We start from the raw sequence: 27,144 nt of genomic DNA, 5'->3' as shown, positions 1-27,144 counted from the left end.
ACAAGGCCAATTTCCGGAAAATTTTCCTAGGATAAATTAGTGCAAGAATATTTTCGATTCGGTAGATTTATTAATATATTCCTTCCGTCCCTAAAGAATATACACTTTGAATTCGACACGCATTTTATTGCAAAATTGGTAAAGTTAGAGAGATGCAGAGAGAAAAAGTAATTAAAGTATTGTTAATAAGGAATAAATCCCACCTCACAAAATAGAAAAAAGTTTCAAATTAGAAAGTATGTATTTTTATGGGACAGACTAAAAAAATATTGAGTATGGAACAAATGGTATACTAGTAACAACAAGTTCAATGTGATTGTCACTTTACATCAGACAAACAAAAACAATTTAATTAAATTTTGTAAATGATTCAATTAAAGCAAAGACAATATGATAGTTGACTGATAAGTATGGATTTAAAATTTAAACTCCCACCTAATTGTTTAAAGCATTACAGCTATCTTCCATTTGGAATTAATAGTGTCTAATTGTCTAATTCATTTTTCATTCATTATTTGCATAGTTAAACAGGCCTCAGTTTGAACAAAATATGCACGCCAATCCATCATCGTACCCAACACGGGATAACACAGGAATACCACTACGGTCCTATATGTAATCCTATTGTAAGATTTCAGATTCGCTCTCATAAATTTTCGTATGGAGTATTCAAATAAATTAATATACACTCGTTTGAGACCAATTTTTATTCACATTTTCTCCAGATATTTACAAATTTATTATGCATGACCCACCATTTTTCACTTTCAACACACTATACCTAATAAAATGGGCATTCTTCTCCACTTGCAATATAATTTGCTTAATATACCTACTATGTAAACATGTGTACTTTGTCTCTATAGACTCACATCATCATCATACATTATGGAATTTAATTTTAACCGAAGAATACAAAAAAGGAATCCAAAGTGCATGACATTTAAAATTAGGAAAAAGTTACAATCTGGAGTACTCCCTCCGTCCGTGAATAGAAATCTCATTTATCTATTTTAATCCGTCTAAAAATAGGAGTTTCAGTTCACTTTTACCTTAAATGATAGTACTCCGTAATAGGGTCTCACATTTAACTAACTTATTTCTCTCACATTTCATTTAAAACTAATATATATATAAGTGAGACTCATTACCCGCTAACTTTAGTCTACCCACTTTTTTTAACATTTTATTAAAACCTGTGTCATTAGGAATGAGACTCCTAATGACGGGTGAAAGGAGTGTATCATAATTATAGCAAATTTATTCTAAACCATTTATTTACGATATAATAGAAATACACCAACTTTATGAAACCTGGCAAAAAATACAAAGTCGCTTGATTTCCATCGAATGGAAATCTTGCAGAAATCTTGCAAATCCCAAGTTGAGTAAAACCAACTCAACTGTTTTCCACAATGCAAATCCATGAACTCATCCATCAAAAACTCATAGCCAAATAGGCCCACAACTGCTGAAAGTCTACAATCAAGATTCATCTCATCAAAGATGAATATCATAAACCTAACTAAAACTAACAAAACATTGTATGAAGAGTTATCATACAAATTTGAAGAAACAACACCAACAAGAATGGTAAAAAAAAGCCTCACACTAAACAAAAAACACAGCGGATCTACTCATTTTATATTTTTTTCTATCCTATTTAGACTATAAAGATATAGAACTATAATGCCACTTTCATATAATGTTGCTAAAAGGACTTTTTAACTATTTCATGATCTTTTTATCGTTTTGGTATTTTTTTATCGATGAGACATTTTCATACTTTTGCAACTATTATTATCTCTCCAACTATTATTATCTCTCCGTTTTTTATATTATTATTGGATAATTCAAAGACTAAATTTGTACTAGTTCTTTTAATTGTATATATACAAAAATGTCTATTAGATCGAAAAAAGTCAAAGAAATAGTAGAAAATGACTTACAATAATAATATTACATTAAATGCTAAACCCGTCTGAGAATAATTTTAAAGATTGGAGATCGTGTTTGGTATTGTTACATAGTTTTTCAACTAAATTTGTACTAGTTCTCTCTGATAATTAATACTACAATGGAGTACTATTTCCATAATATGCTACTCCCATTTTTCTTTTTCGCAATGTTGCAAACTGGAGTAGTAGTAAGAATTAGAGTAATTAATTAAGATATTAGAGTTAATTAAGTATTTTTCTTATTACACCTAAAAAATAATACTAGTAATTTAATTACACTGATTACCCCGTCTTTAATTTACGACCTAAAAAGAAAAGTGTGAATACCATAGAAGAATACTATTCCCAGTATCCCACTTTAGGCGTCTCATTTGAATTTGACACAAATTTTAAGAAATGTAAAGAACAATAATTGAAAAGGGATAGTAAAATATGAGTCTCACAGTCTCACTTTTATATACGAAGTATTAGTTTTATATAAAATGTGAGCGAAATGAGGTTAGTGGAGTATGAGGACGATTTCCATTTATGGAATATTTTAACTGAGATTCTTAAAGTGGGATAGACTAAAATAGAAAACCAGAACTGTAAAAGTGGGATGGAGGGAGTATTTAAAAGGAGCGTGATGAGATAATGCATATGTAGCATATAAACTGAAAAAATGAAACCCCGAGTCAAAAATAATTTGTAAATAAAAGTACTCCATTGTTCACAACAAATAATACAATCGTTATTTTATTGGTTCACACTACTTTATAGTTTGAATTATTGTTGTTGCAAAGACACCACCAAAGTGAAAGTCACCTTCCTTGGTAGAATTAATCGCAGCAAAACAGTTTACCTCAATCATTGAGTTTGAGATGGATGATGTATGCAGAGGTGCGTTGTCAATCTTAATCGGAGGAGACGAATGGCGTGACCCATATTCTTCAATAACAGATTTCAAGCAGAAATTGGGTGAAGAAGCTTTGATACATGAGGAATTAGCAGGAGGATGGGTTTTGTATGAGAAACTACCAAGCCAACTCAAAATCATATCTCTGCTCAGATTCATTGCATCGCCAAGCAATTGGATGGTGCACTCCCATTGTTTGATGCAATTTTGGAGCGTGAAAGTGGAAGGGACCCATCACTACCTCTCTTGTTCACACCATCCTTTTTATGTTAGAAATCTCAACAAGGGATTATGTAGGTTCAGGAATCTATGTACCGATCAGCAGTATGTTGCCGGAGGAGGCGTGGGACGGGTGTACCGGAACAGGCTACCCGAATCCACACCGGATCTAAGACTATACTCCACCCATGAATTTCCGATGCGGGATGAAGCTGCTCGCTGCGGTTTCAGAGCTTACATGGCACTGCCTCTATTTGATTCCCACACATATGAATACTATGGTGTGTTGGAGGTCATTCAAGAATATAATTCTCTTCATATGACGAATCATTTACTATCTCTACTGGATGGAGCACTGCAGGTACCTTTAATTATAAGATGATATCTTCTTACTTGACAACTAAGTTGCGCTTTATCGTCATTTATAACATTTTAATTCATCAGTTCGCAGGATTGAGATCCAATCACAAATCCATTGCTATTACAAAAGAAATGGTAAACATAATAGTGTTCGATTAAAAATTAACTATTTCAGCGACGCTAGTTTCTTATTTCATAACCTTAATATATGCAGAGGCAGCCTGGAAGTGAGATATCAGAGGTACTTGAATTGGCTATGGCAACAATCCCACGAATACATCTGGCACAAGTTTGGATCCCTTGTGACAAGCAATGTGTAGACATCTCCACCAACTTATGCTGCATGGAGATGGTATCCTTCATAGATTCTCAAACTAAGTTATTCAATTCGTGGTTTGATATTGATGATGATATGTATGACTATCTTCTAGCATGTAAATTTCACAAGCTTCAAATAGATCTTCACAGTTGCCATTCAACTTTATGTGGTCTCACTATATCTGAAAATTCGATGGCTCACTATGTCCAACGGGCAAGGATGTCTCATTGTATTGCAGTTTCTCATAAGAGAAATGACAATAACTTGCATTACGTCATTCAGTTTTTTCTTCGACCAAAGTGTACAGGCGACGATCATTCTCTAAACTTGCTGTCAAGGATACTGGAGATCAATCTCAAGAGTATGAGAGTAATGTTTGTATCTAGAAAATCACTTCTAGAGGAATATGTAAGGCCTGATGCAATTGAATGCGAGTCAATTGATAGTTTCAGTTTGATCAAGTCTTACAAGCAAAATTTTTTGGAGTTGGACATGACAACATACTTGAAGACGGTCGACTCATGTTGCCTAAAACCTTCCTCTGCGGGTACCAACAAAGGATGGGTTTTTTGCTTGTCAGCTGAACAAAGTGTATGCGAAGAACATGTTGAAAGTAACTCGTGGTTGGTCAAGATGAAGATGGAAGGTTTAATGGAGAAAATAGCAATAAAATCTTCGAAGCGCAATAATTGGATAGTCCAATTTTGGGCTCCCAAAACGGAGAATGATAGGTGTTGTCTAAAAACTTCGGATCAACCTTATGCTGTTGGCTGTCTTACAAAGGGTTTAGCTTCCTTTAGGAAACAATGTATGGAAAATTACTATTTTGTTGATGACAAAGCCAAACAAGATGAACTCGGACCCCCTGGACGTGTCTTCAGATTCAAACATCCTGAAATTAGCCCTGACCTCTTCTACTACACTAGAGAAGAATTTCCGATAAGAAACTATGCTATGCTTTGTTGCAATCGTGGATACTTGGCTTTGCCCGTATTTGATGATGAAGGCACAGGAAATCACAAGATTGTGGGCGTGCTTGAGTTCCTAGGATTTTATTATTCTGACCTTCCAGTCATCGGAAAACTAATGGAGGTACCATCTCTTGCCATTTTTGACTTGTTATTATCTAAAATCGTTGTGAAAACAATGTACCTGTCAATGCAGGCAACAAAACTATGCTCGACTCACATAGACTACCACTCGGGATTCTTAGCAACTGAACATGTCAATGTATGCTTTAATAAAATTTTAGCCTTGCAAATCTGTCACCAACATGCTTGTATGCATGTCTTTATTCGAGTTAATTTGTTTTATTTGAATCAGATTTTTAATGGCGCTGAAAACGCTTTGAGTGAAATCCATAATGTCCTCATCCTAATCAACGTCATTCCCCAACTCCATATGGCAAATGTTTGGGTCTCTACGGGAGATTGTGGTAGCACTACTAATAGTAATAGGAGTTGCATGGAGCTGAAATTGTCTAATAATTATTTCGTGAAATCTATGCCTACAGATCCCCGTTCACCGGATTCGTGTTCAAGCCAGAAAAGGGATGATTGGGATGGTATTGGCATCTGAAAACCAATCATGTTTTTGTCCAAATTCAAGTGAGTTTAGCATAGTTGACCAGCCAACGTTACACTATGACATGCTTGATCGACGTGATGTTTGTTTCGCAATTTGTTTGCACAATTCAGATACCGGTAACCTTGTTTATGTTATAGAGTTCTTTTTCTACCAAGGTCCTGCAACACATATGTATGTTGGGTCCTTCTTGAGCCTTTTATTGCCAATAATAAAGGATAAATTGAGATCATTTAAGCTGGCATGTGGAAAGCAATTAGGAGAACAGCTGGTGGTTGAAGTTATTGAATTTTCTGATGCGAACAAATTTGATTCCTCTGAATTAGAGCCTGCATGTGTGTATCCAGTCATATTTAAAAGTGTGCAATACAATCAAAGGGAGTACCAAGTACAACCACCGAATGTGTATCATAATATTGAAGAAGACCAACACGCCAAAGACTGTCCCGTTGATTATTCATATTTCAATACACGAGAAAGAGAGAAGAGAAAAAACTCCCTCAATCTTAGCGCTGAGGTTCTCGAATCACATTATGGGAAGAAGCTAAGCATTGTTGCAAAAGAACTCGGAGGTGAGTATATATAAACTATGGTTCAATCTTCTCTGAAAACTAAATGTTGATTATCTACTTACATGAATGAGTATTAACTTGTTCTTACAGTTGGAAGGTCAACAATAAAGCGTGTGCGTGCAGGGAACATGGCATTCAGAGGTGGCCAAATAGAATACTACACAAGAAAAATCCATCCATTTTTGAAGAACAAAGTGCTGCACATTTAGAGCAAGACATGTTGCCGTCAACCGACAAAGTTCTTCCATTGGATAATGTGACACAAATAAACACAGGAAGGGTGATTGTTAAGGTGAAGTGTAAAGAAGATATAATAAAATTTGAGTTGTCTCTATCATTATTAGGATTGGCAAAGCTTAGTGAAGAAGTGGCGACGAGTCTAAATTTGGAGATGGGTAGTTTCAAGTTGAAATATGTGGATGAAGATGGCGATGAGATTTTATTATCCAGAGATGTCGATTTGCATCTCTGTCCAAAGACTCGAACGACAAAAGGCGAGACACTCATCCAACTGTTGGTTCGATGACAATACTAGCTCCACTTTTTTCTTTCAATTCAGTTATGAACAAACGTCTTTGTATGTTTCTGGACTGATTTGGCCTACACATTCTGCTCTGTCAAAACTTTGATTGTATCTTTCTCTTCATAGGAACAGATCTTGAATTAGTGTTTCAATTTGAACAGATCTTCAAATAAATGTTCTTCCTTCTATGCTATACATGCTGCATTGTTCATAATTAAAGGGATCGTGTTATTTCTAGATCGCACTTTCTTGATTTTTTGTAGAGATTTTGTACAATGGTGGAGATTTGGGGGTTGGGACTCTGTCTTTATCAGTATTTTGTTTTTATGAGCATGAGGAATCTCACGAGAACTTCATCTCTACTTTAATCACATTGAATCAAATCAAATCGAATCCAATGCTAATGGATAACAAACAATAGTGAGTGCTATGAATCTCAATTGAACAATCATTTCATCGATTGCATTAATGAATGAAATGGAAGAAAGTGGAATTAAAAAGGCAAGGAAGGAAGCATAGTGGTGGTTTTTGGAGTAAACGGCGAGGCGAAGAGCCCAAATATCAAAGAATCCGAACCACATCGAAACTGATCGGAGAGTTCCCAAGATCATCAGCCACCGCAGTGCATCAAACGGCGTCGTCCTGTTTTGTTTCTTCCGCAATTCCCACCGAGCAAAGCATAGTTTCTTGTTTTGTTTATTGATCATCTCATATTTTTATTGAATCAAGATTCTTCCAATGCAATCTAGTGGAACAACAATATGATAACCAGTGAAGATAATAGCTTTTCTTCGGATTTGTTGGTGCTCTTGTGTTAAATAAAGCTTGTAAATCTAACCTATTGATGCATTCACTTTCAGAATGAATGATACTATTGTTGTAGTTGTACCCTTGTGAATTTTTTAGATCATTTTGAAAACTCTACTGCTAACCATCTCTGTTGATTGTTCATTATGAATTAGGTTTACCTTATATAGAGAATAACTAGCCTATAAATATGTAACTATGCATTATACCGTTCAGTGAATAAGAATGAATCCTTTCTACTGAATTTAACACAAAGTTATGCAGGAGGGCACACACTTGGATTCTCCCACTGCTCATCCTTCCAGAACAGGATCCACAACTTCGACAGCTCAAACGACGTCGACCCAACAATGGACTTGCCCCATGCACAACAAGGTCAGGAGCGCCGGAGCCAACATGGACTCTACACCAACTGTATTTGACAATGTTTACTACAAACCGCTTCTTCAAGGAAAGGGCCTTTTCTCTTCCGACCAAGCGTTGCTCACAACTTCTAAAACCAAAGGTTTGGTCAGAAAATATGCAGCCTCTCGGCAACACTTATTTTGAGGCATTTTCCAAGTCCATGATCAAGATGAGCTCCATTAGTAGTGGTGGTGGGACTTAAGATAAGGTTGAATTGCAGAGTTCCTAATTGATTTATACTGATCAGGATGTTTCGTTTGTTATGCTATGTTACTGTTGTATAGATTGGCTTTGTCGGTATAGATGCTTGATATGTACTGATGAAATGCGATTGTGATTTGTAAATGCATCATGAAAAGATATTGGGCGTTTATTTCTTTTGAATTTGTTATATGAGTAATACTAGTAATAAATAGCCCCCCACCATAACTTCACCAAAATAGATTTCAATTTACACATCAATGCTCATTCAATCTCACTATGAATTTCAATGATTCGTTAAAAATTATTCGTGGAAATTTGCCTCTTATTTGTTGGACTAAGGAGGCCAATAGGAAAGTGAATTAATCCATAACAGTGAAAAATGCTCAAACCAAAAAATAACAAGACTAGTAAGCATATGTGTCGACTTTGTAGTAAACTGCAAATCCAAGTGACACTTACATGGAAAACGATACAAACTCCTCAAACCGAGATCCGAAGACTACAAGTAGCAAGAAAAAGAAAATCCATGAAGGAAGACAAAAGCTAAACCAAAATTCTAAAATTATCTACTTTAATCGATATAGTAAAAGTGAAATGAGTCCAACAATAACTGACCGATCAAAACAACAAAAGGAAATGTGTGATCAAGGTCTAGGCATCAACAAACATGATTCATATAATCTACAGTACTTGATATTTATATATACTACTGTCTTTTATCCAAAGTAGTAATTCATAAAACTAGCTAATCCTAGCCCAACTATTGACATTCATGTAAACTATTCACTTAACCATCTCTCTTACAAGAAGCCTTTTGGATCTATCTATGTCCAAGAAACACAAACAAATCTGTCTCTCTACAAAGCAAGACTCATGCACTTGAAACTCCCTCACCACTTCCCTCAACGTCTCCTTCCTCCCTTTCCTAACACAAACATCCGCAACAAACCTCCTATGCTCAATCTCATCCCCAAGCCTCTTCACAATCATCCTCACCACTTCCCTCAACGAGTCAACGTCTCCTTCCTCCTTCACATTTGGCTTTGTGGTTAAGCTATTTCCATACTCTTCTTTTCGATTTTAACCTAAAAAACCATACATTTCAAAGTTCTAAATACATACATACATACTCCATTTAAAACATAAATTACGGACTACAAGAATGAATTAGTATAGTATACTTATCAATTTCAGAATAAATTTGGAACGATAAAGAGTTCGACAAGCATAAAATATGATAAATTGTTTGTTACTATTTCTTTAAAAATCATCCATATAATTAGTTAAAGATATGTACACATCTAATTATAACATAAATATAAAACTCTTAAAAACTGAACATATTAAGCTAGTTGTTAGAAAAAAAAAATAGGATGAACTTATTGAATAATTAAGTAAAGGACTAACCGTTTTTTGCCAATGGTATTTTGAGCTTACAACATATGATCTTTCTCATCTTAATCCGACAAATGATCCTAACAAATTAATGGATAAGAAAATTTATTTTCCAAAAGAAGAAGCCCAATTTATAGTTTTCTTGGTTTAGTTAGAGTTTACTCCCTCTGTCCCCTATTAGGAGTCACTCTTTGACCGGACACGGGTTTTAAAAAATGTAAAGAAAAGTTGGTTGAAAAAGTTAGTGGAATGTGAGACCCATTTTTTTATATTGATTTTATAATAAAATGTGAGTGAATTGAGATAGTAGAATGTGAGACCTACTTACTATTTATGGTAAAAATGAAGTGTGACTCTTAATTGGGGACGGACCGAAATGGAAAAGTGTGACTCTTAATGGGGGACGGAGGGAGTATAAGAAAGAGAGACGTGAAGTATTTATGAACCAGGAATTAGTTGGCAACTACAATGCTACACTACACCCACAATTATAGTCTTTTACTACATGTTTTGTGTGTATTCCTTCCTCGTTAACATTGTGTACGTGTAAGATATAGAGAAGCTTCGGTAACATTATAAAGGTTTGAATTTAAACTTTGAAGATATATTTTGAGCCAAAAATCAAGGAAATGTTTAGAAGAATCAAATCAAAAAATACTTATTAGTATATTTTTTATGTATAGTTATCATAGTTAGTTTGATAATTAGAATAATGATCCAATAGAACATGCACAGTAGACCCTCATGGCGCGAGGTGGAATCGCGATCCTAGTGTAGGATTGCTATAACTATAGATCAAAAAGTTGTACCGCTTTACTTATTCAAGGTTGTTTCACGGTGTGAGGCAGCTGCGATGGCCATCAAAAAAAATATTTTTTTCCTATTAGTTGGATAAAACTTCGATGACATTTATATCCTACCGTGAACACCGTCGTCATTAACTAATCTAGCTCCTTGAGATAAATTTAGGAATTAGATTGCGATGTTATTCAGTAATTTTGGGATTTTTATTAAGTAATTTAGGAAGTTATATTATGTAATTTATGACTCTGACTTATGTAATATGGGAATTTAAATTATGAAAATTTTAGTCATTTTATTTTGAGTTTATGATTATCATGTGTTTAGATGTGACGGCTTCCATTGTTGGAAGATATGACAACCCAAAAATAGAGTTGCAATATCTTTTTCTCCATCTTTTACTAGCAAAAATATTCCGATGTTTTATAAGTAGTAAACAATATTTTTATATTTATAGTACTTTAGTTAAAAAAAAATTCTTAAAGTGTGCTAACTTTAGTAAACAGACAAAAATAATAATAAAAAAAAACTGTTTAAATCTTAATTTCCAGTATAAATCTAGAAAAATTGACAAAAGCGTGAAAATAAGCTAAAATGCCAAGGTGAGAGAAACACCAAAAGAGTACGAGGAATCATAGGCATTGTGAGTTACCTTTAGGGTATGACATAGAACCAAATTCTTTATCCGTCCCATTTTAGGAGTCTCATTCAAGTATGATACGAATTTTGAAATATATAAAGAAAAGTTGGTGATAAAGATAGTGCAATGCGAATCTTGAGGTGTGTTATATTGCTAACTATTTAAGTTGTTAACTCTATCATCAATGCAGTGTATTAAAAATGTCAACATGGTGACATTAAAATGTCAACACATGCATAATATCAAACCATTATATTTAAGTTCAACAAAATTATGTGTTGACATTTTTAATACACTGCGTTGATGAGTTAACAAGTTAGCAACTTAAGAAAGTTAGCAATTGATCACACCCTAGCGAATCCTATTTTTATATACTGTGTTAGTTTTGTAATAAAATGTGAGTGAAAAAGGTTAGTGGAATGTAGGCCTACTAACATTTATGGAATTCAATCGAAATTTCTAAAGTGGGATATCCAAAAATAATAAACCGAGACTTTTAAAGTGGAACGAAGGAAGTTCTCATCAGTTGTCTTCTTGTGTACGTGAATCGCGGTACATGTTAAAGGCGCTAGAAACATAGCCCCGACAAAATTTGGCCACGTTGATGAATAGATGCTACGTACATTCAGTTTAATTCGATTATATAAATAAAATCTATAAAATCTCAAAATTTATGTATTTAGATTTTGTGAATTAATAGGCAAATCTGTTATGGTCATGAATTTTGACGCAGATTGCCTAACAAATTGATAAAATAGTTTGGTAAAAAGAGTTTTAAAAAAATAAGAAAGGAAATAAAAAAAAGGTTGAAAAGTAAAATAAATAAGAAAAGAAAGAGAGCTAACCGTTTGTTAATTCTTTCGCCCCTCTTTTCTCTTCAATCGTTATATATTGATCCTCTCACACATTCACGCATTTAGTTTTCACTTTGAAAATTCCAAATTTCTTAATTCTTATATGCCTATTTGAATCGAAATATTGAAACTTTTAAGCATTTGTACATTTAATACATCTTAACTTTTCTTAAAAAAAGAATTTTAAAAATATTAATCTGGACTGAATTGGAAATTCGTGTCCACTGGGCTTTATTAAGCCCAATAGTAAAAAGACATGGAATTGATGTCACATAAAGCAACCAAATTTTATGGACTTAAAACTAGCAGGAAATTTTTTTTTCTGAAATGTGTTCGAAGATAGTATAGCGAATAATATCAAGTAATATAGTAACCGATTAGATTTACAAAATATTTGAAACATAAAAAAATGCACAAAGGCCATTTTTGGAAAAAAAATGTTTAGGATAAATTATTGCAATGCATGCTTGAATTTTTTTCGGTTGAGTAGATTTATTGAAGCAAAAGGCGAGTCTGTCGCCTCGGCGGCCCTCACACTCCAGCCCGACATCATATGAGGGGTGTAAGTCAGGGTAGGCCTTAACTCACTGGCTCCCAGAAGTCCATCTCCCAAGGTCTCGCACTATGCATGAGAAATGGAAGCAACTACACGACAGCAGTGAGATTTGAACCCAGGCTCATTGAAGCAAGATCTGCCCCTCCGTTGCCAACTGCGCTACGCCCCTGCAGGCTGTTAAGTAGATTTATCAAACAACTACTTGGCTACTCCTATTTAAGTTTCGAACAGATAAACAATACAACTATCATTCGAATAGGCTACGCATTATATTTTTCGGTTTCAGTTCCTAAAATAACAATATAGGTGTGGTTCGATTTTCTAAATAAAATAATATCATGATTATCTATTTAGGATTGAGTTGAAAGATTCATTCCCATAGCCAAACATATTAGTGTACATATTTAATCACAAGATGTAATTTGGCACAGCGAATAACCTCGTAGTGTTATCATTATACAATAATTCTATTTTGGAAACCATTTACTTTCCTCTGATCCTACAAATGGCATTCCACATTCAACAACAATTTGAATATGAATGTCACTTTGCATCAGTTATCAGACAAAGAAAAACAAAAGCAAGGACAACGTGATAGTTGACAGATAATCATGGATTTAATAATTGTTTAAAGCATTACAGCTATCTTCCAACTTTATGAAACCAGGAAAAATTACAAAGTTCGCTTGATTAAAACCAACTCATCTCTTTTTCACAATGCAAATCCATGAAAAAACAAACACAACGGATCTACTCATTTTATATTTTTTTTCTATCTAAACTAATTCTTGAAAAACTAAAAGTAATTACTAAACAATAATTGTAGTAATTAGACTCTAAAGATATAGAACTATAATACCTCTTTCATATAATGTTGCTAAAATGACTTTTCAACTATTTCATGATCTTTTTATCTTTTTGGTCTTTTTTTTATCGATGAGACATTTTTAAACTTTTGCAACTATTATTATCTCTTTTTCACAATGCAAATCCATGAACTCATCTACCAAAAACTCATAGCCAAATTGACCCACAACAACTGAAAATCTACAGTTAAGATTCATCAAAGATGAATATCATACAAATTTGAAGAAACAACACCAACAAGAACAGTAAAAAAAAGCCTCACACTGAACAAAAAACACAGCGGATCTAATCATTTTATATTTTTTTCTATCTAAACTAATTCTTGAAAAACTAAAAGTAATTAGTAAACAATAATTATAGTAGTCTATCCTAATTAGACTATAAAGATAAAGAACTATAATGCCTCATTCATATAATGTCGCTAAAAGGACTTTTCAATTATTTCATAATCCTATTTATCTTTTTGGTATTTTTTTTAACCGATGAAACACTTTTATACTTTTGCAACTATTATTATCTCTCCATTTTTTATATTATTGGATAATTCAAAGACTAAATTTGTTAGTTCTTTTAATAGTATATATACAAAAATGTCCACTAGATCGAAAAAAGTCAAAGAAAGAGTAGAAAAAGACTTACAATAAGTATTACTACCTCCGTTCCAAGATAAATGACTTAGTATTCCTTTTTGGGGTGTTCCACTATAAGTGACCTATTTTCATTTTTAGCAAAAAGTCATCTCTCTTACTTTATTCTCCACCTACTTATTCTCTCTTCTCTCCTCTACTTTTCCCTCTCTCATACTTTACTCTCTCCACCTTAACTTATTTAAATATCATTCCTTAAATCTCGTGCTCAAAAGAAGTAAGTCACTTATCTTGGGACGGATAGAGTACTACAATAAATGTTAAACCCATCTGAGAATAATATCAAAGATTGGAGATCGTGTTTGGTATTATTACATAGTTTTTCAACTAAATTTGTCGTAGTTCTCTCTGATATTTAAAACAATGGAGTACTATTTCCGTCCTATTCTATATGCTATTCGCACTTTTCTTCTGTCCTATACTAGCATTTTTCTTTTTGTGCCATGTTCCAAACAACTTATAGTAGGAATTAGAGTATTTAATTAAGATATTAGAGTTAATTACGTATTTTACTTATTACACCTAAAAAAAATAATTTAATTACACTAATTATTCAATCTTTAATTTACGACCTAAAAAGAAAAGTATGAATATCATAGAAAGTAGGGAATACTATTCTCTTAATCTAGGGGTGGCAAAATGGGTAGCGGGTAATGGGTAATTTCATCTCGACCGGCTATCCGCCGGGTATTGGGTACCCGCTACCCAACGATAACGGGAAACGGGGCGGGATCGGGTAGTGTGTTTTAGAGTTTTGCGGGTAGCGGGTATACCCACTACCGGTGCGGGTATACCCGTTAGTCCCGATATTACCCGTCGTTATTAGTATTAGCCATATTCTATCTTTTAATACTTCCTCCGTTCCATATTAATAAAGGTGTTTAAATAGTTAAAGTAGAGAAAAAAAGTAAATAGTTAGATAGTATTTACTTAATAGTCATATACGCACTCATTTCGAAAAATTAAAAATAAATAGTTAGAAAGGAGAAAAAATAAAGTTAGAGAGATAATTATGTAGAGAAGAGTATTTCTATTATTATATTTCCAAAATGAGGGAAGAAATTGAAATGCTTCTATTAAGGGGGAATAATGAAAGTACTTTATATAATCAAGAGTTCTTTTAAAACATTTTCATATTCCAACGAACATACAATTGAAAACTCACCGGAATTAGCTATAAAGTGTCCCCTCACTTTTATTCTCAATCTATTAAACATTACCATCGATATTAATAAAGTAAATTAGGGAATGTTGACGGTTATTATGGTTTTCAAATTTTTTATTAGGATTTTGGTTGGTACGGGATATCCGACACGGGTATCGGGTAATCCCGGTATGCCGCGGGGCGAGTATTGGGACAATAAATTTGGCTAAAATGGGTACGGGTACCCTACTTGTCGGGTGCGGGCACCCACGGTTAACCCGTTTCGCCACCCCTATCTGCATCCCACTGTAGGCCAATGTTTTAAAAATCGGATCGGCCGGTGAACCGGTGAGGCTACTGGTTCACGGTACAACTGGTCCGACCGGTTCAATCACTGGTCGAACCGTTTTACCTTGCAAAAATAAAATTAAATATGATCTTACAAAATATATTAAATTTAGTGAGTAATATATTACAATTAATATTAACATATAACAAAAATATATATTAAACATTTTAAGTATATTAAATATTAAGAGTATTTAAAGTAAGTGAATGGTAAAATATAAATATTTATTAAATATATAAAATTTTAATTAATGTAGCCAAAAAAAAGTACATATTTTACTTATAATAAATAGATAAAATTCATATTATCTCAAAACATTTATATGGTTAAATAATATTATAGACAATATATAAAACTAAATATCAATTTTTAGTTAATTTGGATAAATATACACTATAATAGTATTGTTAGTTATTACATAAAATTAAACTTGAATTATTAGTAAATATGGAGTAATAAACTATATTAATAATATATACTCCATATTACATCAATAAAAATAAAATTTAGTGGCTTATAATTAAAATTAAACATATCATAACTAAAAATTATTTTAGAGTATAAAACTAAACACAAATTATTAATTTGTGTGGACAAAAAATTATAGAGTTAATATATAACAATAATTAATGTTCACAATATTTCATTCAAGACCATGTGGTGGAGTGGTTGAAGTGTTGGTTTCTTACCTAGAGGTCTAGGGTTCAATTCCCTCAATTATCATATTTTGAACAAGCTTTTAAATATAAAAACCGGTTCCCGGTTACCGGTTCAACCGGTCCGACCGGCCGGTTCCGGCGGTTCAAGGCAGCTCAGCACACGAACGGTTTTAGGGGCCGAACCGGACTGGACCAGCTGCCGGTTCGCAGTCCGACCGGTTGAACCGGCCGGTCCGGTCCGGTTTTTAAAACACTGCTGTAGGCGTCTCATATGAATTCGACACAAATTTTAAGAAATATAGTAAAGAATAGTAATTGAAAAAAGACACTCCCTCCGTTTTTTAAAAGTAACAACTATTTCCATTTTGGATCGTGCCTTTAAAATAGAAATTTTAAAATCTTTCTATTAAAGGACATGGACTCACAATTCACTAACCCTACTTTCACTACTTTTTCTCTTCATCTCTCTTACTTAACTCATTTTTTTCTTTTCATCTCTCTTATTTTACCAATTCTTTTCACTTATTTTACCAATTGTGCATTAAAATCCGTGTCGTTTCAAATGTTTCTAATTTTTTTTAATACAGAGGGAGTAGTAGCATATAAGTCCTACTTATATATAAAATCTGAGTGGAATGAGATTAGTGGAATGTGAGGTCTGTTACTATTTATGGAATATTTTAACTGAGTTTTAAAGTGGGATAGACTAAAATGAAAAATCGGAACTTTTAAAGTAGGATGAAGGGAGTATTTAATAAGGGTGTGATGAAATGCATATGTGGCATATAAAATGAAAAAATGACACCCAAAAATAATTTGTAAATAAAAGTACTCCATTGTTAACAACAAATAATACAATCGTCATTTTATTGGTTCATACTACTCTCCCTTTGTCCCAAGGAAGATGATCCCTTTCTAGAGTGGCACGGGATTTTAGGTAGCTTTATATTGTGTGTTAAGTAGAGAGAATAAAGTAAGAGAGTAAATAAAATAGACATAAATGTATTTACATTTTTAGTAATTAGTCATCTTGACTGGGGCATGTCAAAAGGGAAAGTTGGTCATCTTGAATATTAGGACAGAGGAAGTACTTTATAGCCTGAATTATTGATGTTGCAAAGACACCAACAAAGTCAAAGTCACCTTCCTTTGTAGAATTAATCGCAACAAAACACTTTCCCTCAATCATTGAGTTTGAGATGGATGATGAACACAAAGGTGTGTTGTCAATCTTAAACGGAAAAGACGAATGGCTTGACGAGTATTCTTCAATAACAGATTTCAAGCAGAATTTGGGTGACGAGGCTATGCTACATGAGGAATTAGCAGGAGGATGGGTTTTGTATGAGAAACCATTAAGCCAACTCAAAATCATATCTCTGTTCAGATTCATTGCATCTTCAAGCGATTGGATGGTGTACTTCCATTGTTTGATGCAATTTTGGAGAGTCGTGAAAGTGGAAGGGAGCCATGACTACCTCTCTTGTTCACACCACCCTTTTTATGTTAGAAATCTCAACAAGGGATTATGTAGGTTCAGGAAGCTATGTATCGATCAGCAGTATGTTGCCGGAGGAGATGACGAGCAGCAGCTTGGAGGCGTGGGACGGGTGCACCGGAACAGGCTACCCGAATCCACACCCGATCTGAGACTATACTCCACCCATGAATTTTCGATGCAGGATGAAGCTGCTCGCTGCGGTTTCAAAGCTTACATGGCACTGCCTCTATTTGATTCCCACACTTATCAATACTACGGTGTGTTGGAGATCTTTCAAGGATATAATTCTCTTCGTATGACGAATCATTTACTATCTCGGCTGGATGGAGCACTGCAGGTACCTTTATCTATAAGATGATATCTTCTTACTTGCCAACTGAATTGCGCTTTATCGTCATTTATAACATTTTAATTCATTAGTTCGCAGGATTGAGATCCAATCACAAATCCATTGCTATTACAAAAGAAACGGTAAACATAATAGTTTTACATTAAAAATGAACTATTTCAGCGACTGTAGTTTCTCATTTCGTAACCTTAATGTATGCAGAGGCAGTCTGGAAGTGAAATATCAGAGGTACTTGAATTAGCTATGGCAACAATCCCGCGAATACATCTGGCCCAAGTTTGGATCCCCTGTAACAAGCAATGTGTTAGCATCTCCACCAACTTATGCTGTATGGAGATGGTATCCTTCATAGATTCTGAAACTAAGATATTCAATTCGTGGTATGATATTGATAAGGATATGGATGACTATCTTTTAGCATGTAAATTTCACAAGCTTCAAATAGATCTTCACACTTGCCATTCAACTTTATGTGGTCTCACTATATCTAAAAATTCGATGGCTCACTATGTCCAGCGGGCTAGGATGTCTCATTGTATTGCAGTTTCTCATAAGAGCAACGACAATAACTTGTACTACGTCATTCAATTTTTTCTTCAACCAAAGTATATACGCGATGATCATTCTCTACACTTGTTGCTAAGGCTACTGGAGATCAGTCTCAAGAGTGTGAGTGTAATGTTTGTATCTGGAAAATCACTTCAGGAGGAATATGTAAGGCCTGATGCAATTGAATGCGAGTCAATTGATAGTTTCAGTTTGATCAAGTCTTACAAGCAAAACTTTTTGGAGTTGGACATGACAACATACATGAAGATGGTCGACTCATGTTGCCTAAAACCTTCCTTTGCTGATACCAACAAAGGATGGGTTTTTTACTTGCCAACTGAACAAAGCGTATGCGAAGAACATGTTGACAGTAACTCGTGGTTGTTCAAGATGAAGCTGGATGGTTTAATGGAGAAAATAGCAACAAAATATTCGAAACACAATAATTGGATAGTCCAATTTTGGGCTCCCAAAATGGAGAATGATAGGTGTTGTCTGAAAACTTCAGATGAACCTTATGTTGTTGGCTGTCTTACAAAGGGTGTAGCTTCCTTTAGGAAACAATGTATGGAACATTACTATTTTGTTGACGATGAAGCCAAACAAGATGAACTCGGACCCCCTGGACGTGTCTTCAGATTCAAAAATCCTGAAATTAGCCCCGACCTCTTCTACTACACTAGAAAAGAATTTCCAATAAGAAACTTTGCTATGCTTTGTTGCAATCGTGGATACTTGGCTTTGCCCGTATTTGAGGATGAAGGCACGGGAAATCACAAGATTGTGGGTGTGCTAGAGTTACTAGGGTTTTATTATTTTGACTTTTCAGTCATCATAGAACTAATGGAGGTACCATCTCTTGCCATTTTTTACTTGTTATTATATACTCCCTCCGTCCCAGATAATTCGTTCCAGTTTTCCATTTCAGTCCGTCCCACATAATTTGTCCCACTTCACTTTTACCATTTTTGGTAGTGGACCCCATATTCCACTAACTCATTCCTACTCACATTATATTATAAAACTAATATATAAAGATAGGACCCAATCTCCACTAACTTTTTCAACCAACTTTCCATTACAATTCTTAAAACCCGTGTCCAGTCAAAGTGACCCGAATTATCCCAACGGAGGGAGTACTAAAAGTGTTGTGAAAACAATGTATTTGTCAATGCAGGAAACGAAACTATGCTCGACTCACATAGACTACCAACCTGGATTCTTAGCAAATGAACTTGTCAATGTATGCTTTAATACAATTTTAGCTTTGCAAATCTGTCATCAACATGCTTGTATGCATGTCTTTATTCGAGTAAATTTATTTTATTTGAATCAGATTTTCAATTGCGCAGAAAACGCTGAGTGAAATCCATAATGTCCTTATCCTAATCAACGCCATTCCCCAACTGCATATGGCCAATGTTTGGGTCCCTGCGGGAGATTGTGGTTTAAGCCCTACTAATAGTAATAGGAGTTGCATGGAGCTGACATTGTCTAATAATTATTTCGTGAAATCTATGCCTATACATCCAGTTCACTGGATTCCTGTTCAAGTCAGAAAAGGGATGATTGGGATGGTATTGGCATCTGAAAACAAATCATGTTTTTGTCTAAATTCAAGTGAGTTTAGCATAGATGACCAGCCCACGTCACACTATGACATGCTTGATCGACGTGATGTTTGTTTTGCAATTTGTTTGCAAAGTTCAGATATAGGTAACCTTGTTTATGTTATGGAGTTCTTTCTCTACCAAGGTCCTGCAACACATATGTATGTTGGGTCCTTCTTGAGCCTTCTATTGCCAATAATTGAGCATGAATTAATATCATTTAAGCTGGCATGTGGAAAGCAACTAGGAGAAGAACTGGTGGTTGAAGTTATTGAATTTTCTAATGCAAACAAACTTGATTCCTCTAAATTAGAGCATGCATGTGTGTATCCAATCATATTTAAAAGTGTGCGGTACAATCACAAGGGGTGCCATCACACAGATGTACAACAACCGAATGAGTATCATCATACCGAAAAAGAACAACACGCAGAAGAACGCAATGAAGAAGAACTACATGCAGAAGAAAGGGTTGTTGGTTATTCACATTTCTGTACACAAGAAAGAGAGAAGAGAAAAAACTCCCTCAATCTTAGTGCTGAGGTTCTCGAATCACATTTTGGGAAAAAGCTAAAAGATGTTGCAAAAGAGCTTGGTGGTGAGTGTATAGTATAACCTATGGTTCAGTTTGTTATGAAACTAAATGTTTATTATCTAATTACATGAATGGGTATTAACTTGTTCTTGCAGTTGGAAGGTCAACAATAAAGCGCGCGTGCAGGGAACATGGCATTCGGAGGTGGCCAAATAGGTTACAACACAAGAAAAATCCATCCCTTTTTGAAGAAGAAAGTGCAGCAGATTTAGAGCAAGACATGTTGTCATCAACCGACAAAGTTCATCCATTGGATAGTGTGACACAAATAAACACAGGAAGGGTGATTGTAAAGGTGAAGTATAAAGATGATTTTATAAAATTTGAGTTGTCTCTATCATTATTAGGATTGGCAAAGCTTAGTGAAGAAGTGGCGAAGATTCTAAACCTGGAGATGGGTAGTTTCAAGTTGAAATATATGGATGAAGATGGTGATGAGATTTTATTATCCAGAGATGTTGATTTGCAACTCTGTCCAAAGACTCGAACAACAAAAGGTGAGACACTCATCCAACTGTTGGTTCGATGACAATGCTAGCTCCACTTTTTTCTTTCAATGTAAGTTTCTGGACTGATTTGGCTTACACATTATGCTCTGTCAAAACTTTGTTTGTATCTTTCTCTTCATAGGATCTATTCTGTTACTCGAACAGATCTTGAATTAGTTCATTAACGATTATCTTTATACATATGTGTGTCAGTTTCTAATCTTCAAATAAATGTTCTTCCTCGTATGCTATACATGCTGCATTGTTCATAATTAAAGGGATCGTGTTATTTGTAGATCGCAATTTCATGATTTTTTGTAGCAATTTTGTTGTGATTAATCTGTGTAAAATACAATGATGGAGAATTGGGACTCTGTTTTATCAGTATTTTATTTTCGAGTTTTAGCTGAGGATTGCACTTGGAATTATATGCTGTGGGCTATATCTGATTTAGAGTTTAGTTTAGTGGATCTACACTTGACTATATGTATTGATATACAAAGGTTTTGTTCATTTTTGCTTTTAAAGTTTATTTAAAATTTGAGAAAGCAATATCTGGTTTTTGTGGTTTCCTATTTCTTTAGAGTTGATAGCAATTTATATACTGAAATTCAACAGAGGGAGACAGTTTAATTCAAGATCTGGTCGAGTAGTAGACTGTAGAATAGATCCTCTGAGGAGATTCATGAGCTACTAAATTGTTTCGTGTTGATTCGTGTTTCCATCACTATCTTTTCTATGGCATTGTAGTGGCTGAAGTTCATGGGCGCACGTTTGGAGTTTGGACATTGCTGATTTGCACTCTTTTCTATCTCTGTGCGTTCAACCTCGATGACAAGCCTCTGTATTTTGCCACATTTGTATCCTTCACCTATGCGTTCGGCCATTTCCTGTCGGAGTATCTGATTTACCACACAATGGCTATTGAAAATCTGACAACTGTTGGCATCTTTGCTGGTAATGCCCCCTGCTGATAAATACTATTGTTAACTGAAAATCAAGATTTGTCATCACTCTTGTTTAGAGGCCATGCCATTGCTTTCCTATTGCTTTGTTTATATTTAGTTCAATATGAAAATCTGAAACATGCCTATCACACAAAGCACTATAAGAAGTATTTTGGATTTATTTAAATTGGCAAAACCAGACGCATGATGGTTCATATGTGATTTGGAACTCGTCTTGACAAACAACATACTCCTCTTTAATTATAATTTCTTCCTAATTTTTAATCGTGTACAAGATTTCCAGTTTAAACATTTGCATTCTATACGTAGCACTATTTTTTCATACAAATAAATATTCAACGCAAGAAATTGACAAACAATAAACTAGCAATATATGCTGTTGAAATTGAATGAGTATTGATTTGTAAATGTGAAATATTCACGTTTGGTTCAATGTCTTTTCCACAACTCATTTTCCCAAGATGTGGAGACCACAGAAACAATATTGCTCTCTCAAATCATATAAAAATTGCTTATATGCTTCGAAAGATTAAATAAAATGTTTCTAAACATTTTTGTATAGTACTAGTAGTATTAAGTTTACTTTTACTACTTTGATTTTTTTAAAAAAGAAATCTATTGGGCTTAATAAAGTTCAATGCTAAAAAGACACGGAGTTGTTGTACTCTGTCAGGCCCATAAAGGAACGAAATTTTATGGAATAAATAGCCGGCAAAAGTTAACGAATATAAAAGCTTAGGTTTACAAAATATTTAGAGAAAATAAAAAAATACACAAGGTCGATTTCCGGAAAATTTTCCTAGGATAAATTAGTGCAAAGAATATTTTCGGTTCGGTAGATTTATTAATATATTCCTCCGTCCCCAGAGAATATGCATTTTGAATTCAGTACGAGTTTTAATACAAAATTGTTTAAGTAAGAGAGAGGTAGAAAGAAAAAGTAATTAAAGTATTATTAGTATGTAGTAGGTCTCACCTTATTAGAGAGAGAAAAATTTCAAATTAAAAAGTGTATACTTTTGTGGGATCGATTAAAAAAGAAAAGTGCTCGTGAAACGAAGGGAGTATATATCACTAGAATAGGCTACACATTATATTTGTCAGTATCAATTCTTGAAATGACAATAACAATATAGTGTTATCATATATTACAAGGTTTCTACTCCCTCTGTCCAATTTAATTGTCACTCTTTCCATCTCGGTCTGTTAATTGTCACACTTCATTTTTACTATAAATGATAAATAGGTCTCACATTTTACTAACTTACTCTAATCACATTTTATTATAAAACTAACATAAAAAAATAGATTTCACATTCCACTAACTTTTTCAATCGACTTTCCTTTACATTTCTTAATACTCGTGCCCACTCCAAGAATGACAATTAAATTGAGACGGAGAGAGTATTTGGGAACCATTTAATTTCCTCCTGTCCTACAAATGGTAGTACTACTAATATTTAACAAGAAGTTCAATATGAATGCACTTTGCATCAGACAAAGAAAACAATTGAATTAAATTTTGTAAATTATTCAATTAAAGCAAGGACAAATATGATAGTTGACTGATATGTATGGATTTAAAAATTCAACTCCCACCCAATTGTTTAAAGCATTCAGCTATCTTCCATTTCGAATTAATAGTGTCTAATTGTCTAATTCATTATACATCATTTGCATAGTTAAACAGGCCTCAGTTTAAAAGAAATATGCACGCCAATCCATCATCATACCTAACACTAACACGTTGGCATACTAGGATACATTACTACGGTCCCTTATTTATTTATTTTGAGAAAATACTACGGTCCCTTATTAATCCTATTGTATTTCAGATTTAATCTCATAAATTTTTGTTTGGAGTATTCAGATAAATTAGTACTTTGAGACCAATTTTTTATTCACATTTTCTCCAGATGTATACCATTTTTTTTATGCATGACCCACCATTTTTCAATTTCCACCACACACCATAGCTAATAAAAAAGTTTCCAGATATTTACAAATTTATCATGCATGACCCACCATTTTTCACTTTCAACACACCATGCCTAACAAAATGGGCATTCTTCTCCACATGCAATATAATTTGCTTAATATCTATTTAGATATGTGTTCTTTGTCTCTATAGACTCACATCATCATCGGTAATTTAATTTTAATCGGAGAATACAAAAAAATAATCTAAAGCTCAAGAATAGTGGAGTACTTTTGTCAAAAAACGCATGAGTCATGACATTTAAAATTAGGAAAAAGTTATAATCTGGAGTATATCATAATTTTAGCATATTTATTTTAAATTATTGATATATACCACGTTACAATATAAAGATACCAACTTTATGAGAACTTGCAAAAATACAAAGTTGCTTGATTTCCATCGAATTGAAATCTTGCAAATCCCAATTCCCAAGTTGAGTAAAACCAACTCAACTGTTTTTCACAATGCAAATCCATACGAAAAACTCATAGCCAAATAGACCCACAACAACTGAAAATCTACAATCAATATTCATCAAAGATGAATATATCATAAATCTAACTAAAACTAACAAAACATTGTATGATGAGTTATCATACAAATTTGAAGAAACAACACCAACAAGAATGGTAAAAAAAAACGCCTCACATTAAACAAAAAACACAGTGGATCTACTCAATTTAAATTTTTTCTATCTAAACTAATTCTTGAAAAAATAAAAGTAATTAGTAAACAATAATTATAGTATATCCTAATTAGACTATAAGAGCATCCGCAGCGGTCAAGAGGACGCTGCTCGTCCATCCCTGCCGCTGAGCACGGTGCCGTCCGTCCGCCGCTGGAGCTTGTCCGTCCGTGCCAGCGGCACGGCGCTGCTCTTAGCTAAGAGCACGTCCGTGCCGCTGAGCACAATTACGTGGCAGCTTCTGATTGGCCAACGGCATAGCCGTTGGCAATTTCGTTTTTTTTATTTTTTTTTTAAAAAAAATTCGAAATTTATTTTAAAAAATGTTTTTAAATAAAAAAAAATATTTTCCCACTTCCCAAAAAAATATATCCGTTTTCTACCCACTTTTAATTTATTTTTCAATTTTTTTTCCCCAAAATTCACATTTTCATCTATAAATACCCCCACTTCAACACAAAAAAAAATCACATTCTCATCTATTATCTATACTATCATCATCTACATTCTCTCATCTTTTTTCCTCCTACTCTATCATCTAAATTCCCACCACACTACACAATGTCCGGCTCCGGCGATCACCCCTCCGGCAATCGCGGTTGGAACCACGATTGGTTCGACTCCGAGGCCGGATATAGTCCGGAAACCCAATTTACGGCCCCTCCTCAAACCCAAGGTTCGCAAGCTCCGGGTGGTTACCGTCCTTACCCGCTGCACGACCTAAACGCCCCCGGGTTCGGGTGGACACCCGAACCCGGATCGGGAGGGAGCAACAGCTCTACTCCTACTCCTACTTCTGGTCCTACTCCTCCTGTTCGTGGCACCCGCACCCCGTACACTCCGGCTGAGATGATAGCGATGTTCAAAGCCTATTTGGCAGTCTCCGAAGATCCGGACGTCGGCACAAACCAAACCGGGAAAACTTATTGGTGGCGCATCACTCGCCTCTACAATGAAACCCGGCCGGAGGGAACCATATATCGCAATGATAGTATGGTTCGCAATTGCATCTACAGATGCAACGAGACAATCGGGAAGTTCCAGGGGATTTACCTCCAGGAAGAGCGGTCGGCGGGGAGCGGCACGAACGAGCTCGACATCATCACTGCCGCCTTGGCGGCATACCAACGGGAGGAGTACAAACCGTTCAAGTACCTCGATTGTTGGCAGGAGGGGCGCCAACATCCGAAGTATAGGGGCGGCATAGCAGCATCCTCCTCCAGCTCCTCCAGCAAACGGTCGAGGTCGGTAGCTCTATCCTCCTCCGATGATGTGGCTACCCAGCTTGCCGGAACTAACTTGGGTAGCCCCGACGCTGGCCCGAGCGGTTCCCGCCGCCGCGCCCCGACTCCATCCGCCGCCGCCCCCGCTCCCTTTGTGCCTCCTCCACCCCCGACCAACTCGTTGTGGGCCATCTTGAGTCAACTCCATATGACCGATACGTCTCATATGACTCCGGAACAACTTGCAACACATGAGCAATTGATCCGGGGTCTCAAGAGGCAATTGGGGTTGGAGGAATAGTCTTCCACGTTTGTAATTTTTAATTTGTAGGATTTTAATTATGTATTTTTTATTTTAATTATGTATTTTTATTTTTAGTATTTTAATTATGTAATTTGTATTTTTTAGGATTTTAATTATGTAATTTTTATTTTATAATGTATTTTTATAATGTAGAATTTTTTTTAATAATTGGAGTATTTAAATTGAATAATAGAATGGTGGGACCCTTGAGCTTGTCCTTAGCTAAGAGCACAGATGTGGGTGTTGTGCTCTTAGCTAAGGACAAGGAATAAAAGTGGGTCCGGGCCCACCTCCGTGCTCTTAGCTAAAAGCACGGTTGGGGATGCTCTAAATATATAGAACTATAATGCCACTTTCATATAATGTTGGTAAAAGGACTTTTCAACTATTTCATGATCTATTTATTTTTTTGGTATTTTTTTTTTTTATCGATGAGACATTTTTATACTTTTGCAACTTTTATCTAATCCGTTTTTTTTTATATTATTGGATAATTCAAAGACTAAATTTGTAGTTCTTTTAATTATATATATACAAAAATGTCCATTAGTTCGAAAAAAGTCAAAGAAATACTAGTAGAAAATGACTTACAGTAATATTACAGTAAATGCTAAACCCGTCTGAGAATAATTTTAAAGAATATTGGAAATCGTGTTTGGTATTATTACATAACTTTTCAACTAAATTTGTAGTTCTCGCTAATAGTTAATACTACAATGGAGGAATATTTCCGTGTTCTATGCTATTTGCACTTTTTTTTTCTCGGCATGTCTCAAACTACCTGCAGTAAGAATTAAAGTATTTAATTAATATATTAAAGTTAATTAAGTATTTTTTTTATTACACCTAACTTAATTACACTAATTATCCAATCTTTAATTTACGATCTAAAAAAAAGTGCAAATATCATAGAAAGGAGGGAATACTACTCCATGCATCTCACTTTAGGCGTCTCATTTGAATTTAACACGAATTTTAAGAAATATAAAGAACAATAATTAAAAAAAGATAGTAGTAAAATATAAGTTTCACTTATATATATAATGTGAGTGAAATGAGGTTAGTAGAGTGTCGGGCCTATTACCATTTATGAAATATTCTAACTGAGACTTTTAAAGTGGAACAAACTAAAA

At 34.5% G+C, this 27,144-nt stretch overlaps 2 protein-coding genes across 4 annotated transcripts; both read left to right on the top strand.

Moving 5' to 3' along the window:
- Positions 1 to 2,727: 2,727 nt before the first annotated feature.
- On the top strand, positions 2,728 to 6,261 carry LOC148932861 (uncharacterized). 3 transcript variants are annotated; one of them, XM_089065456.1, is made up of 6 exons: positions 2,728 to 3,433; positions 3,517 to 3,567; positions 3,647 to 4,843; positions 4,916 to 4,981; positions 5,265 to 5,907; positions 5,998 to 6,261. In XM_089065456.1, the coding sequence occupies exons 1-6, from the start codon at positions 2,819 to 2,821 to the stop codon at positions 6,114 to 6,116; spliced, it is 2,691 nt and encodes an 896-aa protein (XP_088921582.1). In that variant the 5' UTR covers positions 2,728 to 2,818; the 3' UTR covers positions 6,117 to 6,261. The 3 variants fall into 3 exon arrangements, with proteins under 3 accessions (XP_088921582.1, XP_088921583.1, XP_088921584.1); XM_089065457.1 differs by lacking the exon at positions 4,916 to 4,981; XM_089065458.1 differs by lacking the exon at positions 5,998 to 6,261 and having other exon boundaries at positions 5,075 to 5,567.
- A 10,638-nt stretch (positions 6,262 to 16,899) lies between these two features.
- On the top strand, positions 16,900 to 21,978 carry LOC148932860 (protein NLP6-like). The gene is made up of 7 exons (XM_089063970.1): positions 16,900 to 17,596; positions 17,680 to 17,730; positions 17,810 to 19,006; positions 19,335 to 19,400; positions 19,510 to 20,365; positions 20,458 to 20,859; positions 21,601 to 21,978. The coding sequence occupies exons 1-7, from the start codon at positions 16,958 to 16,960 to the stop codon at positions 21,822 to 21,824; spliced, it is 3,435 nt and encodes a 1,144-aa protein (XP_088920096.1). The 5' UTR covers positions 16,900 to 16,957; the 3' UTR covers positions 21,825 to 21,978.
- Positions 21,979 to 27,144: the final 5,166 nt, after the last annotated feature.

The sequence above is a fragment of the Salvia hispanica genome, chromosome 2, assembly GCF_029641045.1.
Source record: "Salvia hispanica isolate PSC_SH4W2 chromosome 2, Shi_PSC_v1, whole genome shotgun sequence".
Classification (NCBI taxonomy): domain Eukaryota; kingdom Viridiplantae; phylum Streptophyta; class Magnoliopsida; order Lamiales; family Lamiaceae; genus Salvia; species Salvia hispanica.
Note: the sequence above shows the minus strand (reverse complement) of the source record. Positions and strands in the feature narration are given on the sequence as shown.

Coding starts and splice junctions, on each gene's coding strand:
- LOC148932861 (XM_089065456.1), top strand. CDS start 2,819: ATGGATGATGTATGCAGAGGTGCGTTGTCAATCTTAATCGGAGGAGAC. Junction 4,982..5,264: donor TAGCAACTGAACATGTCAAT/GTATGCTTTAAT, acceptor CTATGCCTACAG/ATCCCCGTTCACCGGATTCG. Junction 5,908..5,997: donor TGTTGCAAAAGAACTCGGAG/GTGAGTATATAT, acceptor TTGTTCTTACAG/TTGGAAGGTCAACAATAAAG.
- LOC148932860 (XM_089063970.1), top strand. CDS start 16,958: ATGGATGATGAACACAAAGGTGTGTTGTCAATCTTAAACGGAAAAGAC. Junction 17,597..17,679: donor GGCTGGATGGAGCACTGCAG/GTACCTTTATCT, acceptor TTAATTCATTAG/TTCGCAGGATTGAGATCCAA. Junction 20,860..21,600: donor AAAGACTCGAACAACAAAAG/GTGAGACACTCA, acceptor ATGGCATTGTAG/TGGCTGAAGTTCATGGGCGC.